An 18,932-nucleotide genomic window follows, 5' to 3' on the forward strand; every position below is an offset into this window, starting at 1 on the left:
AACAGTTATTATTCACTGGATTTAATCTGTATTTTATTCTCATCTACTTATTTTTAATTACTTTTAATAACTTTTTCATTTTTAATATCTTATGTAAGGTTTGGTGGGGTACCAGGTGTCGATCCTGGAGGAGGTTGAGATAAAACACCAAGCCGAGAGAGAAACTCTCCATCTACTCATGGCGAGAGCAGAAGAGGATAATCAGATGAAGACGCACCTTCAGAACATGTCGGCAGAGGTAAGATATAAGGCTAGAGTTACAATATGTCTGGCACCCCCCACACCCCCTCCCCCACCTCAGGACACGCCCACTCTTTCTTCTAATCTTGGTATTTCACCAACTGACCGATCAACATGCATCTTAGGAATCACTACAGCTTACACAAAGATGTCAAGGTTTACATTTCAGTATATTTACATACTACATCAGGCACGGATTCCCGGATGGAATGTACAGTATTATACACCTCCCCCTCTCCCTCCCCCACCCCACACAAAATGCAGAGCTGTGATTAGAGCAATCCTTCAACTAACCCAGTACCCCCTCCCTCCCCCCCCCCCCTTGGAACTCTCCTTTATTTTGAATCCCAGATTCTCCCCTGTATATTACCGAATGAATATATTTCTGCCATAGGATTTAGCCGCTGAGTTGGATGCCTTGAGATACCAACGAGATACTTGGAAGGCCAACGCCATGGCGGCACTCTCCTATGCTAACGGCCGGAATTTGACCGGTGACCAACTGGAGCAGTATCTACTACAATTATCCACCAAACAGGAGGAACATATCACCATCCTCAGAAAGACTTTCATGATAAAGTCAGAAAGTAAGCTTTGAAATTTAAAAACAAAGGGTCAAAATAAGTTTTAATTTCTATAAGCTTAAAAACTTCCAAAAATGCAGAATGTTTTACAAATCATGTGAAATTATCTGAATTGTAATTAATGAAACTAAGGCAAAATGAAGGCAATGCTTAATTAGGTCATATATGGACAATTGTAATCAAAATCTTAACCACTGACTTTGTTGAACATTTGTGTGTTCTCCCTTCGGCAACCTAGGGTTTCCTTTTCGAAGCATGTCTTCACATGGACGGTTGTAACCGATTGTCTTCAGCACTGATTCTGTAGAACATTTGCGGTTTGTCACTTGGAACAACTGTTCCTTTCCGTTACTAGTAAGGTTTTTTTTCAACAGGATAATTGGTTGTCCTAGAAGATGAATGCATCATGGGTGGTTTGACACTGAGCACTTTTACATTTAGATAGCTGATAGTCCCTTGAGATAAATTCAAAGATGGATGTAGATGTCTGTCAGGAAATGTAGCAAGTTCAGTTTATTTTCCAATCAAAGAGTTATTGAAGTGTGCTTACCAGCAGTGTGGTAAAAAAGAAATTGTAAATTATACTTTGTAAATTTTTAAATTTTTAAATATTGTAAATATTGTAAAAAATTTTAAATATTGTAAATTAATTCATCAACTTAGTTTAAAAGGAGAATTTTGCTTTGTGACAGAAGGGCAGTTAAATAAAAAATATTAAAACATTTTTTTTAAAAATGGCTATTTTAACTTGAGCACACATGGGACTTTCATGAGAACACGGGGCAATTTCAGTTCATGTATAACTTCCAATATATTTGCAGGTTTCAAATTTTGTGATGATTCACTCCTCTGATAAAAAAACCCACCCGCACCGTTGCTCACATCTGTTTCATTTCTCTCTCTTTTCAGTTCTTTTACGTGACATGAAGAAGAAAGGCACAGTTGCTCCTGACAAGATGCAAGAGGAAGTCTATGTAACAATGCTAGCCGACCTGCAGCAGAAACAGACATCAGAGGATGGTGCTCTCTCTACCGTACTCTCTACCAGTGCAGATAAGGTCATCATTTTCTTTTCATTAATTATATAAATAACAAATTGTACTTTTTTGAGGGGTTTTTACTCGAGTTTTAGAGTATATCTGTGACCCAGTGGTAATAAAAAATGAACTTTGATTTAATTTAATAAATCGTCTAGCGGAAAAAAAGTATGTGTATCAGTGGAGATATTAATCACCAAAAACAAAAAGTTATTTCATGATTTCAACTTTTGCGAGTGTCTCTGCCAAAAATTTGTGCTCAAAATTGTGCAGACACGAGCGTGCATCGCATACTGGGATTATGTAATTTGCAAAAGGGATGGAGTGAAGGTTTATTAATGATTTTGTTGGGATTTCACTTGACAATTGATTCCAGATCATAAGGGATATTGTGTGTGTTTTTTTTGTTTACAAGACTATTGGTTGTTGTCATACCCTCAGGATGATGAGTTCTTGGTACAGTTGAAGGAGAGTCAGAGGAGAGCTCGTAGAGAAGGATGGATGGAGAACCTGGCCGCATCCCTCTACAGTCAGACGGACATAACGGTGACCGTGGACGAGGTTGTGCAGGAAGGAGAATCTAAACTTGCAGACCTTGATGCTGAGTTAGAGAAAGAGAAAGAGGAAGCTGTCAAGAAAGGTTGGTAGCTCATCTTCTCCACCTCCCCTTTATTCATTTGAATCTAACCCCCCCTCCCCCTCCTCGTCCTCCTCCCTCTTCCTAAACTGAACACAAATGGCTTATACGAATAGTACTAAGAGTAACCAAATTAAAGAAATATTCATGATTGAAATTCATAAAATTTTAAGTTTTGGTTTTCATACATTTGAGGAAACTGTTTCGTCTCATGTTGAACATCAATATAGAGTTGACTCCTTAGAAAATTGTTGGTTGTTCTCATCCCATTTTGGACTTTGTGTCGTGCTTGTCCTTAAGACACCCCATGGACTATCTGTCGGGTTGACTGAATAGCAAAGCTGTTTGACGAACAGCATATAGTGTATAGTAAAAATTGTCTGCCTTTGTTGTCAATGGAAAAGGTTGTCACTTGGATAACCTCAAGGGTTGTTCTGTTGATCGGAAGAAAAGTTAGCTCTCTCGAAGTAGCAAAGACCCCGGAGAAGACATCATGTAATATGTGGACTTTCTTTTCATCATAGAAAAAGAGAAAAAGAAGTTAGGAGAAGATTACGATGCTGATGCAATGTTGGCCGAACTGGAGAGGCAGTACGCTGCTAAGAGGAAGGTAGGACAATATGATGTCACATATTTTTTGTATGTAATGTAAACAGTTTATATTTTTCTTCCTTATACCTTGCTTAATTTTACCTTTGTTTATATGGAGTGAAAATATAGTATTTTATTTCAATAAATGTAGCTGCTCACACCTTCCTAAAAACAGCATTGAAGCGAATTCATTGTGAACTTAATAGATACATTGAGAGGTTCATTTAAGAGAATTAAAAAAAAATTGTGTCTTTGCATACAGTTTTGAAAAATTTGTGTAATTCAACAAATTATGTTATTGGAGTATAAAGATGTAGAATCAGTCTTGTAATACTTGGTATATTACAGCATGCATAGGAAAACTAGTTCACTACATAAATCAAATCATGTGCCCCTCCAATAGCATGCCCCAAATAAGACACAAAAAAGGCTCTTTCATAGAACAAAGAAATCTATGAAATCCCTGGCTCAAAATCCTGTGCTAGTGTTGATAATAATATATAAATATAATAAGTTAGTTATGTAAAATGCACAATATCAATATAAACGTTATCACAATCACCATAATACAAACAATAGGTAACAGAAAAGCAACATAAAATATGAAGTCAGCATAGAATGAAAAACAACCCGAAGAAAGACAATGACCACATAGTAAATAAATCAAGACAAGAGCCAGGTAAATAAGGTTAAAGGTAATCAAAGCCCAGAAATGAGATTATAAAAGTTAGAAGAGACACTAAAAATGATTTCTTTCCTCTTTCAAACTTTGTTCATAAAAGTTAATCTATGGCATTCGCTTTCAAGAATTGACTCACAACAAATGGTCCGATTTAGTTATAAAAGGAAATAGGTCAATTGAAAGAAACAAAACTTAAGGTGATACTACATGGTACTGTTATAACATCTGTTGTGTGTTGTATACATATATATATATATATATATATATATATATATATATATATATATATATATATATATATATATATATATATATATATATATATATATATATATATATATATATATATATATATATAGGATTCCTCCACAACTGAAATTTGTCAAATGACAGCTTTTTAAATTGTTGCTTTTTTCTTCTTAGTGTTTGTTTGCTTTGTTTCTATTCCATTGCTAAGCAGTTAGAAACTTTTGTATTAGGCGTTATATAAATGTTATTTATTATTGTTATTAATATTATTTTTATTATCATTATTACTTTTATTATTATTGTTGTTATTATTATTTTTTATTATTATTATTATAATTATTATTATTATAATTATTATTATTATTGTAATAATTATTATTATTATAATAATTATTATTATTATTATTATTATTATATATGCAACATACTAGTTCAAGGAATCTCATCTTGTGCTGATGTATTGTATCAGGGGCCAGATTTACCTTGCAGTAACCAACCAGTCTCCTGTTTTATTGATCTCTTCCTAGGTTATGATGGATCAGCTGGAGAGACAAAGGTCAGCAGCGATGAAGAAACTGGCCGCCAGGAAGGCCCGCCAGGAGGATAAACTCTACGAGGACCAAGCAGCGAGGGCGATGTTACAAAACGCTGAGAAACAGCAGGCTAGATTAGAGGAATCCACAAAGGAACAGAAGTCAAAGCATAGTGCACTGGTAGGTCTGCAACGAAGCTAAATGTAGATTAAGAATGAGTGGTAGTGATATTGTCCAGCATCGATTGTAAATCAAGATGAATCGTTTGTAGATACATTAAAGCTCTCCGTACATATCGTACACACTAAGCTAACCAACCGTACATTTCAAAATGAGGACTGTTAATCGTGAAACATTAATGGTAGAAACCTTAATATTAAAGTGAGTCTGATCAAGCCCCTACCAGTGTACATCATATTGTTTCTTTGCTGCTCATTCAGGTGAATTCCTTGAATTTCATTTAGCCCAAAATATTGAGATTTAACACCCAAAATATTGAGATTTCAAGCCCTGTAAATTAAACCTATACCTTCTGATCCTGGTACAGCAGGAATTAGGTACAGTGTAGATGTTCCAAGCACAATGCTTGAATGATGACTTCAGAGTCATCAGAGGTGAAGACAGTTTATTTCAAGATAAATACTCTGTGGTAGATTAGCTACTAGGAAATGTGTCAAGTCAATCATTAGCAGTTCATCTTTATCTTGGAGACTTTCATCATGATAGTCAAATGTATATAGATCTACACACATGAATCTATGGATTACCACAATGTTAAACATGACGATCCCACAGATGCAAGAGAAGCTGGCCGCCAGGAGAGAACAGAGGCGTCTGGAGGAGGAGAAGAGGTTGGAAGAGGAGAAGCAACGAGAAGAAGAAGAGAAGAGGTTGCAGGAGGAGAGGGCATCGGAGGAGAGGAAGGAAAGCGACGGTTCCTCATCATCACGGCCATCGTCCTCCGGGAAAGATGCGGTGAGTTCTCGGCAATGAGGATGTGTTTAGGCGAACATCCTGGTAGGAAAGGATGAAAGCCAATTTATGAACCTTCTTCAGTTGTATCCATTTTGCTAGGACATCAGTACAACGTGAGTTTAACAGCACCCCCCTGCCTGAAGCAAAGTAGTTATGTTCGTAAAAGACAGCTAGGCTACCTTCAGCAGAGAAATTGTACAAAGTGCAGCTTCTACAAGAGAGGTAAAACAGGATAATTTTTTTCTCATTCAGCCAAGGGTAGTAGGGACTGTCAGCTGAAGGATAAGGGGGAGGGGAGAGGGTTGGGGGTTTGGGGGGTGGTGAGGTGTCAGAGTAGGTGTCATACTCTGACCAACTAAGGGATGTTGTGTTCTGCTTCAGATAACTGTGTGTATCTTCTCAAGATGTAGGAAAGGGGCAATATTGAAGCATCTTTTGATAGGGGAGATATTAAGGAGTGGGGTTGTATGTAAGGGAAGGGAGTGGGGGGGTGGGTGAGTTGGGTTGTATGAATAGGAAGGGAGTGGGGGTGGTTGGGGTTGTATGTAAGGTAAAAGGAGTGGGGTTGGGGGAGTGGGGTTGCATGTAATGGAAGAAATAACAAGTTGAGAGCAGGAATATATGGATTACGGAGAGGAGAGTATTAGTGGATTACAGGAAATGTCAACAGTAGTTGTAAGAATGGAAAGACGGCATCCTTGCAGCTTATGATAAAGTAAGTAACATTCGGATACTGGTGACACTGTTTTGTATTTCATCTTGGTGATGGGGGAAGGGGAACTATTCACCCCACTACCTTAAAAAGAACGAAATGATGTTCAGCTGTAGCTGCCCTGTTTTGGTGGTAGAGTACTGTGACTCTCTAGGGTATAATTTTTTTTCCCTCTGAACAGCCGTTCGGTGGTATGCAACGGGAGAAGACAGTGGTCGATGTAGACATGTCCGAGTCGCAGAAGAAGGCGCTGTTTACAGCGCTGGTTCGAGATCATACCAGGGCGCAGCTGAAGAAGGACAAGGAACAAGAAAAACACACAGAAGCAGTGAGTATATATATTTAAATCAAACCGCTCACGTTACCGATCTGCTGCACAATGTTAGCCGCGATGATAGTATTCGCAAATGCTAATTTGTTAAGTAAAGATTTGACAGAAACATAACAAATTTTGATCTGCCTTCAAAACTAAACTGCAGTAGTTCTTCCGAAACTCAGGACACATTCTCCTATGTGGGGTTTCCACTTTCAAACCCGTAGAGGTTATAGTTGAATGAGCAGTCAAGTTGGGCCACAGATGATACAAATCAGTTGCATGATTCTTTGAAAGCACAGCTGTTTAGTCATATATTGTGTAAAAGTAAGTTGGCTTGACGTTTCGATCCTAGCAGGATCTTCTTCAGAGGCTAAAAAAATATATATAATATAAAAATATATAAATAAATAAAAATATATCATATAAAAAAAATAATATATATATTGATAAGATAAATAAGACTGATAGATCTCCAGTAAGTTTTTAAGAGGAGAAAGTGCTGAATGAATCAATGCAGTATATTTACAATATGTCTGTCACCTTTCCGGTGTGTAATGCGGAGATATCTTCGTCTGGTAATTTCCTCGTCTCTCTCGTCACTTAACAGCTCAAGAAGAGGCTGGAGAGTCGTAAGAACAAGCAGTACGACACCGCCATGAACTTGATAGGCATTGGAGAACGACAGAAGACCAAATTGGAGCTCACCAAGAAGGTAAATTTGCATTTTGCATAGATTGTCCTGCAATTTTATTCCTAATCTCAGTAATTTCATAATCCATACTCAAACGCATATGTTTCGTCTACCGATCTGCAAGGCACATTGTCCGTTGATATGTAATTAAAAATATAAAAAATTTTACACATAAAACTGAAAAAGTTTAATCATATATAAATTGGTAAAATGTATAAATGCTGTGTATTTCTGTATGTCTATTTTTGCTGTCAGATATCATTTTTTAAATTTGTTTTACATATGCAGACACGAACTTGCGGGAACAGCTTTATATTTGATATTTCATTCGCGATGAATATTCATATCTTCTAACCAGCTACCCTATCAGTTGCAAGTTTAATTAGTCTCTCTCTAAACTAGGGTACAGTTCCCCATTTCTTGCCTTGTATCAATTGCATTGGGCTTACATGCTGCCATATAGTTAAAGGGAAACATGTGCTACCAATATAGTGTGATGGGACCTCAGTTGTGCAGAGACCTGCTCTGTTAATCATATGGGAACTCCACTGCACCCCACACAGCACCACCTTTCACTGTCGCATAACTTCAATGATGTGCATTTATATCAGGGCTTTGCAATCTTTATACCTAACCCAAAGCTTTTAAATCCTGTGTGTTTGACTAATTTTTGGTACTATTACTTTAATAACGGACACATTTATTTAAGAAGCTGATATTATCAAAATGAAGTTCTGGATTATCAACATTACAACATTGTTAAATCTTGAAAATGAATCATTTGCTTCTGCTGGACTATGTTGAAATCTACTGAAAGAACAACAGGGTCTTTTTTTTTCTTTCTTGGTTGCATATCTCAGAAAATTGCTAATGATTTCAGAGTGTTTTCTCCTCTAAATCTGTTAATGTTGTCGCCCGTGGATATTATTTACAGCTTAACAATTTATATATGATACATGATCTGATGTCGTAATAATTAGCTACACTCATTTACATTTTGACATCTTCATCATTTCCCGCAGGAGGAGCGTGAGAAGCAGATGACGATGGTCAAAGAGAGGATACAGAAAGTCAAATTTGAGAGGACGCAGACGATGATGCGAAGGGGAGGGAGAAATACAAAGGCATTCTTGGGGGTCTTGGACGACAAAGAGGCGGAGGTGCTGAGTCAGGATGAGAAGATGGTCAGAGCTGCCGAGAAAATGCAAGAGAACTTCTTAAAGGAGCAGGCCTTGTATAAAGCTGGAGACATCCAGGTAAGTTTAAAGCATCAATTAGTACCTTTACCTGAAATTAAAGGTGATGATTATAGAAACAATGGATGTAGATTTATATAGCTCGCCTTAGGCGGTCTGAAATCATCTGATAATGATTGGGAGGTGTTAGGTATTTCTGGTTGGGCCTGGGGTAGTATGATTCAGACTTGTTGTAAGTCCAAACCAGTACTCATATTCATTTCGTTTCTATGGATTCGCACTGGGCATTTTGGGATCCTAGGGAGGATGCTAGTACATCATTAAGTACCCATACTCACATTGAGATCCTTTAACTTGTACTCATACCTAGGAGAATTTTACTCAATGCACTCATACAAATGATGCTTTGTGTGTACTACAAGCCTGTGAAGTACATGTGTTTGTGGTATTGTAATTCTAGAATGAGATCTCCACCCTGATGATTAGTTTGGAATCTTTTCTCTGTATCTACCAATATAATAAGGTTAATTGGTTACAAAAACATAATTTTTTCACTTTGTTTGCAGTCGACTTTGTTAAGGCAAACTCATGATTGATATTTTTAGTATGTAGCAGGGACCTATTGTTATTTCTCTTTGTATGTAGCAGGGATCTATTGTTATTTCTCTTTGTATGTAGCTGGGACCTATTGTTTTTTCTCTTTGTATGTAGCAGGGACCTATTGTTTTTTCTCTTTGTATGTAGCAGGGATCTATTGTTATTTCTCTTCTCATCAGGCTCTCCGTCCAGACAGCGACGACGCCATGTCCATTTCCAGTGGAGGCTCTAAACCCTCGACGCCGAACACTACCATGAGGCCTAAGTCATCTCGCATTCTGAAGACCAAAGATCGTGAGCGTCTGTTGAAGGAGAAACGGGCGGAGAAGAAACGGCTGAAGGAGCACGCGTCCAGTGCATCCGCTGCGCCAGATATGGAATCCTTAGCGTTGATGTTAGAGGAACGGAAGAGCGCCGCCATGGAGGCTACATCTACATTTACCGTCCAGATGAAATAGAAAGATGTCTATCATCTTTGTAACCCTTTGATTTGCTTTCCTAGTCCGTAGTTTATAACCGATTAGTTTTAAAGTAGATTTAAAAAAAAAAATTATGTTGATTGAAAAATGCATCTCGGAAGGCACATTATGATCCAAAATTTGTGGTTGGGAAGAGGAGATGGGGATGGGGGGGGGTGGGGCAAGAGAATTTTACCTCCAAAATGCAGGGCTTTGGTAAGGTAACAGTGTAGCACAGACAGTACAGCTTTCTACAAAGTCTTCAGGTAATGCCTAATGTCTTTGAACAAAATTTGAAGAGTGATTTTTTGCTCTTTTTTTTAATTTTTCGTAGCTTTATAAATATCATTTCTAATGAAAACTATCAATTGATGCTTTATAGATATATATTTTATAGTTTAGTACATTCCATTTTACCTTATGTAATGAAATTGGATTTGGATCAAATTTTCATCCTTTTAATCACCTTGATATTAAAAATTAAGTACATTGAAATTTCTAAACAGTTATTTCAAACTGTTCTAGTATTTTCATTAGTATCTCAATCATGATAATGTTGTAGGTATTTTCATATTCTTCAATCATAACAAAAATGCAATCAATACATGCATGGTAGAGATATTTTGTAGTTAATACATTCCATTTTCTAAATATATATTTTCTAAAATATATATACAAATTTTGGTTTTCAATTAATGTGTCATCCTTGTTATCACCTTGATGAAATTTGGTGCATTAGCTATTCCGTCCTTGAAATTTCCCCAAAAATTTGTTGTTATTTCAAACTTTTTCTTAGTGCTTTTAGTAATATTCCTAGTATCAGAATTTTTGTAGGTATTTTCATATTCTTACTGTATTTAAGTTTCATTGATTCTAAAGATTATCATACAGTAAATATATCAAGTAGGGTTCGTTCTTTATCAGTTAGACCAACAGTAGATATGAATATGTAATCCTAGAAACCAATTAATGTCTGTTTCTTCCGTCCTCCTATTAAACAACAATATGTATCAGTGTTCCATGTACGTAATGACAGCCTCGTTATAGTAATGCATATTCATGAATCTCAAGGAAAGTGGTTGTCTTTCAAAAAACCAAGAAATTCCAATAAATTGTTAGATAAAAAAAAACTACATTCTTTCACATGTGTTTCCTTTCAACCTGACTGTCATTGTATTTTGATTCCATTGTTGTGTCCAGTGGAGGGATTTTTATTGTGCCCCTTCCCCCTCCATAACCCTTATCCATCCCTCCCCCCGCCCAATCTACACAATGGTAGTAAAACTGGTGCCAAAACTACCAGCAGGTGAAGAAAGAAAATTTATTTTGTTTTCACTTATCTGGTCCTTGGTTACAAATATTATAAAGATAGCAATACAAGACAAAACAAGAAATGAGATGTTTAATAGCCACTAAAATATTTATTTTCTTCAATTACTTAACTTTTCTTTTGCAATAAATTCAAATGAAAAAAAATACTCTTCTCACAGGTAGTAGGTAATATAATTTTCTGAAAGAAATTATATCCTAGTTGACAGGAAATTATAGGAAAATACAGTAAATTATTGTACACGTCTGATAAAAATCTGAGCCAATTAATTTACTGCAGTAATTGAAGTTTTCTTCATTATTATGAATCATTGGTATAAAGTGTTTGGAAGACCTTGTAAATATACTACTGTCATGTTGTGTTTAACACTATGTATATATACGATAAAAACACAGCATTCGTAAACTTGACTTGTACAAACTGTAATACACTAATGCTTCAAAATACTGGCAACAGTATCAACCTGACTTAGGTTTGACAGCAAAATTCCAAATTTTGTTTAGTATATGAAGAACAGTTCCCTGCATCTTGCAAGTTTCTCATACCATATAAACATTTGACTATTTCATGTGAATATTAATTGATTAATTCCCAATAATTTCAGATAAATGAAAACTTCCATTATGTACTTTGGCAGGCAAGAACCTACCAAAAGCCTTTGGTATGTTATCAAAGGAGAACTACCCAGCAGCTGAAGGGTTCTGTTCTTAAAGGCCATCCTTTTTAACTGAAACATTTGATTAGGGTTGCCTGTGTAAAGACAGTCATTTTAGATAAGTTAGCTAAAAAGTGTCCAATCAGTTGAAATTGTTGGAAATCTAAACTTTAATGATCCTTCTTTCCGTTAATCAACAATGACCAAACATATTACAAATCATCAGCCTATCCTTCAAAGTTTAGGGTGATAAAAGTAGCAAAGGTTTTCGTTTCTGAAATGTTTTACCCTCCAAACCATTTCTTGACGTGCATGCACAGACCGAGTATCTTAGCTGGATATTAAGATGTTGTATGGCTAAAAAGTACTATCAGATTGGCAATAATATGTAATTGTCCAACTTTGACAGCGTGTCGACCATTGTTTGACCCTGAATTTAGCATTACTGATGACCTTTAACCTCTGCTACAATACTTGAAATTGTAATTAAATGTTACATCTTCATTTTGCTAAATACTGATAAGCACTTAGTTACAGAAACATTAGGAGTTATACTATGGTGGTATAAACAACTATGGGAGTATAACTTTCAGTCTCAATGTATACACCGTAGACAAAAACAAAAGAATTATGAATGAGCAGTAATGGTCTAATCACATTTCATTTCCTGCATAGTATCTACTGTACTGTGAAAAGCTGTCATCTTAAAGCTGCAACTTTGACATTAATTGCGTTTACAATTTGGGTCGTCACGTTCAATAGATTATACCAAACTCTCACATTATGTAAAAAAACTTATATATACTGGCCTGCTGCACATACTGAACATTTCAATTTGGTTGCAACTTGATTATGTCTTATGTCTATAATCATAATTGGAAAATTTAACAAGATTTTAACATTAGGCAATGGATCCTACCATAAAAAGCTTCTGAGTTGAAAGCTTTACGTGTAGACTGAGTACGTAAGCTGAGCATGACTAGTCACTACATGGAAGGTCTGGTTGACAAATAAAGACTCAAATGTCATAAAAAGTAAATCTGTGTTAAATTATTATTGCTGAGATAGATATCGACCTAAAAGCATCAAATTTACATTCTATAGTTTCTACAATTCAATTTCAAAATGAACCTAACAGTAACAGCTAGGCATCAATTTATTCATGAGCTTATCTTTTAAGTGCTGTAACAAACAATAATTTAAAAGTTGCTGGTTTCAAAATTATGGATGTAATGTAAAGACGTCTAAACTGCTGCAGAGTCATGCTTGCCATGACATTTGTCCATGTTCTTATGAGTCTTACAATATACCATTCGTACGGTAGAAAGAATCCTTAACAATCCTGGACCGACCAAATTTAGGTGCATGAAACTCCTTTACTACATCATCAAGGCGCCAACCATAGTCCCATGAACTTGTAATTGGGAAGTCATACTTGTCTTCTGGCTTCTTCAACTTTCTGAATTGCAGGTAGGCATAGCGTCCGGTTCCTTCTTTGCTGAAACCTTTGTAGAGCTGGGTCCTTGTATGAGGCGTAACGGGCCTCATTTCCACTAGCAATGCATTAGGATCCCTTCCGGCAAGAGCAGCCAATTCATCCGATTTTTTCTTCTCTATGTCTGCCAAATTCTCTTTTCTGTGATTTTTCTTTTGGGCCTTCAACGATAACACTGCTGGAATGTTATGTACAATTGGTGGAAATTTGTCTTGCAGTCTTTTTGTTTGAGCATTTTTCACAGAATCTCGAGCGAATTCTTTGCTATACTTCTCGTGCCATGCTAAACGAGTGTAGGCTTCCTTGTGTATGGACTCAGTCCAAAAGTTTTGTCTTTGAACATCGAAAAGCTCCCGTGGCATCTTGAAATTAAAAAATGAGCGGTCTCAGACTTGTATCCACAAATACGGACGATTCTCGTCTGTCCTTTCAAATTTCTGTTGAATTATTAGGTAAACTTGTGCTGTTTTGCAAAGTGCACTAATTTAGCACTTGAAGAGAGTTTCAAGCCAACGCAAAAGTGGGTGCTATTACCGTTGTTAACGTACACACTACAAATTGTAGGTTTGTGTAGCAACAGTGAGCGGTGCTTCAGGTTGCCACGGCCCCATTTACAATGCAATGTTTAGTCAATATTAGTGTAAGTCTCCTCCATTCAAGGTCAACAATGCCTATGGTGCGCCATGGGTGCATAAAAGTTTCGGTTTAGAATGTAGAAGGGCAATACTTTCAACTTCCCATGCATGCAGCATAACCCAATAAATATGGATCATGATTTCCAGTGGGTGAGGGAAGGGGCGGTCAGGATTTAAATAAACAAAAGTCAAGACGTGAAATGATGTATTTTTTCAGGCATATATAGGCTATAAAGTAGGTCTATATTTAGATCTACACACAAGGTTGTGGGATATACACCGCCTCGACCCGTGTCTGACTTTCGCTTCACATTCTGCGGTATATAGGATAACACTCAATGTATCTTGAATACTGCACTGTGAAGAGGGCGAGAGAGAGAGGGGTGGTGGGGGAGGGGATTCTAGCGAGGCGGGAAGTAGACATATGTTTATCAGTGGTAGGTGTTTACAAAGTCAGAATTCACAAATTTTGCACCTTTTTCACTCTTTGTCAATGTTTCAAAGCGTTTCGTTTCTAATCTTTCTTTCCGTGTTTTGAAATGTACTTTCCCAAACATCTCTTTATTGCTGTGTAAGATCATTCAATCAGCCACTCTTCTTTGTCGTTCAAATTTAGGCCAGATATTTATTATTAATATTATATAATGTATAAATATTAATTATCTATACTATATTCACGGACGTGACTGATAATCCTGATGGTACTCACCACACTAGTAATTTCTACACATGAATTGTCCATAATGTAGCTACAATTCTGTATTGTGAGGCTTCTATTCTTCATATTAATGCCCGCAGTCTTTGCAAAAAGTTTCGACTCAGTTGTCAATATGCTTCATTCAGGCTTGGGAATTTCAGCTTCACATTCAGCATTATCAGAAAGTAGGATCAATATCACAACATTGTATGACTTTATAATAAAGATGGATATAGGCTAACTTTGTTCATAACGACAATTAAGATTGACAGAAGGGAAGGGGTGTGGTTGTTTAAGTTGAAAGTAACATGATAAGTTTGTAATTAGAGATAATCGCAGTAGGTAGGTTTAAAATGGAAATCAAGTTAACGTCATCATTTATTTAATTTAGAGGCAACCTACACAACAAAATGGCGTCTTTCAATAATTCCTTGTGCAGCTGTCTGAACGTTGTTTGCAAAGAAAACAAAGATTTTTTTTTGGCAGGTGACTTCAACATTGATTTTTGTTGAATGACTTTTCCTTGCTGTAATATCTTTTTTTGTAGATATTTTATCTTCCTTTCCGTTTTACCCAACTATTCATAAATTTACGTTAATAAAAATAATCCACAACTATTATTACAAAGAAGCCTCTTAATGTCGTCCTAAGTGGCATATGATTGTTTCCGATATTTGAGATCATTTTCCTGTTCAATGTATAAAGAAAATTTTAAGAAATCATAGAAAATAAATAGTTATTTCCATAATACTAACGTCAATATAATATTCTACGACTAAAACAGGACCTTTTAACTTTTGATTTGACAGGTGTTACGTGTGATCAAGATGCAGATTCGGCTTACAGCAAATTCTCTAACATTGTCCATGTTACCTTTCAGGGTTGTTGTCCTTTAAGCTAACGTACTGGCAAGGAAGTTAACTATTTTAAGTCCCATTCGATCAGTAAAGGTGTATTGAAATCCATCTGGCATGAAAGCAAGCTGCATGTTCAAGCGTACGCATTCTCAAAGCGATAAAGTTAAGTAGCCTATACTATACTCATTACATTCTAAGAACGCGAAGACATATCCGAATATGTTGGTCTGATTGAGCGTAAAAAGACAACACTACTGAACTCTGGAAGACATCATTGGAAGTGGTTATTGACCGAAACAGATTGATGAAAGCCAATTTGTCTTCCTCCAAAACTAAACAGAGATACTAATAGATGTAGCGCCTACTCGCTTCCCAAGTTCACATGCCCCTGTGGCGGAACGTATATATTTAAGGGGCTGTCGGGAAAGCGTTGGCAACGCCAAGAAAAGGGATTTTTCTGATATATTTTTTGGGGGCAAGGCGTGGATTCTTATCTCCGACAACTCTGAAGTAAGTTATATCGCTGTGTCTATTTCGTGGGGGAATATCGCCATTCAACTTCCGTTCCTGTTATGCAATCTACTTTCGTTAGGAGGATAATTCTTATAAACCGTTTCACAGTTTATCTATATGGATTAGATACATCATTACTACGTATCGTATTCTTGATATCTTCGTGTTACTTGGATCCTAACCACGGAGAGAAGTTATCTTCAATTATCAGAATCCGAGGGGACAATCTATATATTTATTCCAGTAGTCGTGTATCAGTCATCTATACCAAGTAAAATGGTGAGTTAGACATACCATTTTTCTCACAAAACCCATATTCTTTTCAATGTTATGCATTAATCTAGCCACCTCTTGAGTTGTATTGCCTCAGAGCCAACTGAAATCATTTCCCCTGCCATGTTAACTTAACATAAACACATATTCACACACAAATATAAAAAATGACCATGAACACAGTTTTATTAAATAATAACCCGACAATAAACAACATGAAAGATGACATCTCTAGGAAAGTTTTCCACAGTACGCCATCCGTAAAGTTGAAAAGTTCATGTATGGAAACCTTTAAAGACCATTGTTCATATCAAAGTGAATGACGATCGAGCGCCCGAAACAATAGGCCTTGTAATTTTTTTTTCACATCTTGTGTAACTTTTATTTATTCTGAAATTATAGTCGATTAACTATAAGATCAACAGAAACAATAAATTAGGAATTAAATAAGGTCACTCGTGATAAAAAAAAGTGCATCGATTCCCGTGATTCAGCATCGATCGATCACAATAGTAGAACAGCCTACACATTATCTACAACCATTGTAGCAAATGACCGTGCAGCATGTGCCTTACTGACAACTGTACATATATTCACACTGTTTGGGCTAGTGTGCTACTATACTACTTACTAGGAAACGAGTGCACTAGTTGCTAGTGTTATTAGCTAAGAACTCCGCTCACCATTTCTATGGTTATTACATAGTACATACTTCCGAGCGATAAACGTACAGTTCTGAAACTAAGATTAGGGGTAATCTAAACAGTTTTAGAATTAATAGTCAAACTAGAAACTTTCTACACTAGAAGAGTGACTGGCGAACAACATGGGCCCTGCTCCAGCAGAGATTGACGTTTTCTCTCGACCACATAGTAGGATAAAACGTCTCGTCAATAATTACTCTCAAAAGGTAAGTCTTCATAGGCATGTTAGATCCTAATGTTATCGCTACTGAGTACTACATATAGTGCAATGTGTATTCTTTACCATTGTACATACTACAGTAACGACTTGATACTACAGTAGGCTATTATTATTACTACAGTAGTAATATTGCAAGTTCGAGAGATAGCCTAGTGTTAGGCCTGCTTGTAAAGTAGTATTAGTAACAAACGACCCATAAAATTGTATAATCCTCGGACAATTGCCTGGCCTAGTTCCTACTACTAATAAATGATAGTGTCAATCTAGGCCTAGTACTAGTATAGTCAGTATTGTGAAGTTCGGAACACTGCGAAGTTCGTACACCCCTAAGAAATACACGATTTTACCATGACAACCTATAGCAAGAGCCAATTTCACGAAAAACTGCGAAGCTACAATTATTTTCTCTCTAAAATGACCTGTGTGCAATTAAGTACTTACATATTTGTCAATAAAAGGAAGTTATAGTTTGGGGTGTATTAAGACTTAGGTGTCCGAATTTCGTAGTGTCCATGCTAATACTAGGTTACAATTAGAGGTGGCTGTAGTGGTAGTATAGTAAATGCTTCATAATTGACGCAGCCCCGTAATTGATGCACCTTCAGTTATTACTAGCAACGATACAGCAGGCCACCTAAACTTTTGCAGTCAAGCAGAGTTACATATTTCATGAGTTTGAATCCATTTGAGCTATTTGCTGACCAAATTGGGGTATTTATTAAGCTTTTAACACCCTCCCCCCAGTTTTGCACGTTTTTTGGGCATTTGGAAATCTTACACCCTAAAAATGACCAACATTACCTCAGTATGATAACACTACTCTCTGGGACCCGACCTGTCTGAGCTTAGAGGCTCAGAGCATAGCAAACAGCATCTAAAGTCAATGGATGTATACTAAGGCCTACACTACAGTTAGCTTATTGACGAATGTGTCAATTTAGGGGTATGAAAGAACTTGACACGGCATACATTTTGTGGTCAAATTCTGCTCAATTGTACAGTGCGTAACCACAGAACCTTAAATACTTTGAGATTATAACATTTCTGAGGAACTACACATATGAAAAACACACACAGTTGAGTGATTTGGTTTTTTCCTTGATAGACATCGTTGATCAAATCCTGAAGTGCGTCAATTATGAGCCCACCATGCTACTACTAGGCCTACTAAGTACTGTTAGTACTAGTACCAAACTTGGTAACTTAGTAAATAGTAGTAAATCCACTGAGTTCTTAGGTCCCAATTAAATGTACAATGTAAAGTGATCAAGACTAGGCTATGCCAATTCAAACCAAGAATTTAAACTGCATTTTATACTGACATTATTTCTGTTCTCTGTTGTTAACATTGGGTTTGTCAAAATGTTTTTACAGAACTGTAATAGTAAAGCCTAAAGGCATATCCTATTTTCAGTTTTATACCACTCTCTCAGTTAAGTTGGGTTTTGCCTAAATTCTTCTGATGATTTCCGTAATCTCGCTCTTTATTGGGTGATGGGACAAAATCTCCATAGAACCATCATCATTTTGTTCCATGATATTGAAATTCAAATTAACACCCAATTTTTGTGGTTTCTTTCTCTTTCAGCTGAGTGCTACAGACTTCTCAAATTATTCCTCTTTGAAGTCTTTCCTGAACAGTCTCAAGTTGACATTCAAAGAATTCAAGACTCATGAAAACATTGAAAATGAATTCATTATGGAGAAACTTAAAATCAGACTGGACTATCACAAGGTACTGTACAATGTATTAATATTATCTCATGTATTTTAATGTTATTGTTATATTTGAGTAGTCAGTGTTTATCCACTTTGCAAAGACCGTCAATCAACCCTTTTTAATTCCCCAGTGAAAGAGGTCGCCAGGAGGAAAATCCTGTGGCGACTAGATCTTTATTTTTCCCAAATTCTGGTCGCCCAGAATGAAAATGTGATCGCCACTTTGATATGCTAAATGCCTAAATATAAGTACAAAAACACTAGGCCTAGGCTCAACATCGAGTAGCACTACTGTCAGTACTGACTAGACTAACGTTGAACTATATTATAATTAAG

General features: G+C 36.4%; 3 protein-coding genes across 3 annotated transcripts in view; 2 read left to right on the forward strand and 1 right to left on the reverse strand.

The window, feature by feature from the left end:
* Window positions 1–10,628, forward strand: part of LOC139960843 (uncharacterized) — a 56,645-nt gene extending 46,017 nt beyond the window's left edge. Inside the window, exons 51-61 of the mRNA XM_071959442.1 lie at window positions 99–238; window positions 635–827; window positions 1,734–1,882; window positions 2,303–2,501; window positions 3,023–3,108; window positions 4,548–4,733; window positions 5,349–5,528; window positions 6,422–6,568; window positions 7,164–7,268; window positions 8,270–8,503; window positions 9,220–10,628. Of these exons, the coding sequence (XP_071815543.1) occupies window positions 99–238; window positions 635–827; window positions 1,734–1,882; window positions 2,303–2,501; window positions 3,023–3,108; window positions 4,548–4,733; window positions 5,349–5,528; window positions 6,422–6,568; window positions 7,164–7,268; window positions 8,270–8,503; window positions 9,220–9,498 (1,898 nt within the window). The 3' untranslated portion in view covers window positions 9,499–10,628. The remainder of the gene's footprint in view (window positions 1–98; window positions 239–634; window positions 828–1,733; window positions 1,883–2,302; window positions 2,502–3,022; window positions 3,109–4,547; window positions 4,734–5,348; window positions 5,529–6,421; window positions 6,569–7,163; window positions 7,269–8,269; window positions 8,504–9,219) is intronic.
* Window positions 10,629–12,518: 1,890 nt separating this feature from the next.
* LOC139961772 (protein SPMIP1-like) lies at window positions 12,519–13,594 on the reverse strand. The gene has a single exon (XM_071961261.1). The coding sequence runs from the start codon at window positions 13,338–13,340 to the stop codon at window positions 12,783–12,785; it is 558 nt and encodes a 185-aa protein (XP_071817362.1). The 5' UTR covers window positions 13,341–13,594; the 3' UTR covers window positions 12,519–12,782.
* Window positions 13,595–16,604: 3,010 nt separating this feature from the next.
* The window catches only part of LOC139961252 (F-box/LRR-repeat protein 5-like), a 29,046-nt gene continuing 26,718 nt past the window's right edge, over window positions 16,605–18,932 (forward strand). The window contains exons 1-2 of the mRNA XM_071960338.1: window positions 16,605–16,863; window positions 18,466–18,612. Of these exons, the coding sequence (XP_071816439.1) occupies window positions 16,780–16,863; window positions 18,466–18,612 (231 nt within the window). The 5' untranslated portion in view covers window positions 16,605–16,779. The remainder of the gene's footprint in view (window positions 16,864–18,465; window positions 18,613–18,932) is intronic.

This window comes from Apostichopus japonicus, chromosome 20 (genome assembly GCF_037975245.1).
Source record: "Apostichopus japonicus isolate 1M-3 chromosome 20, ASM3797524v1, whole genome shotgun sequence".
Lineage (NCBI taxonomy): Eukaryota > Metazoa > Echinodermata > Holothuroidea > Aspidochirotida > Stichopodidae > Apostichopus > Apostichopus japonicus.

Excerpts from the sequence above, each read along its gene's own strand:
- LOC139961772 (XM_071961261.1), bottom strand. The coding sequence starts at position 13,340 with ATGCCACGGGAGCTTTTCGATGTTCAAAGACAAAACTTTTGGACTGAG.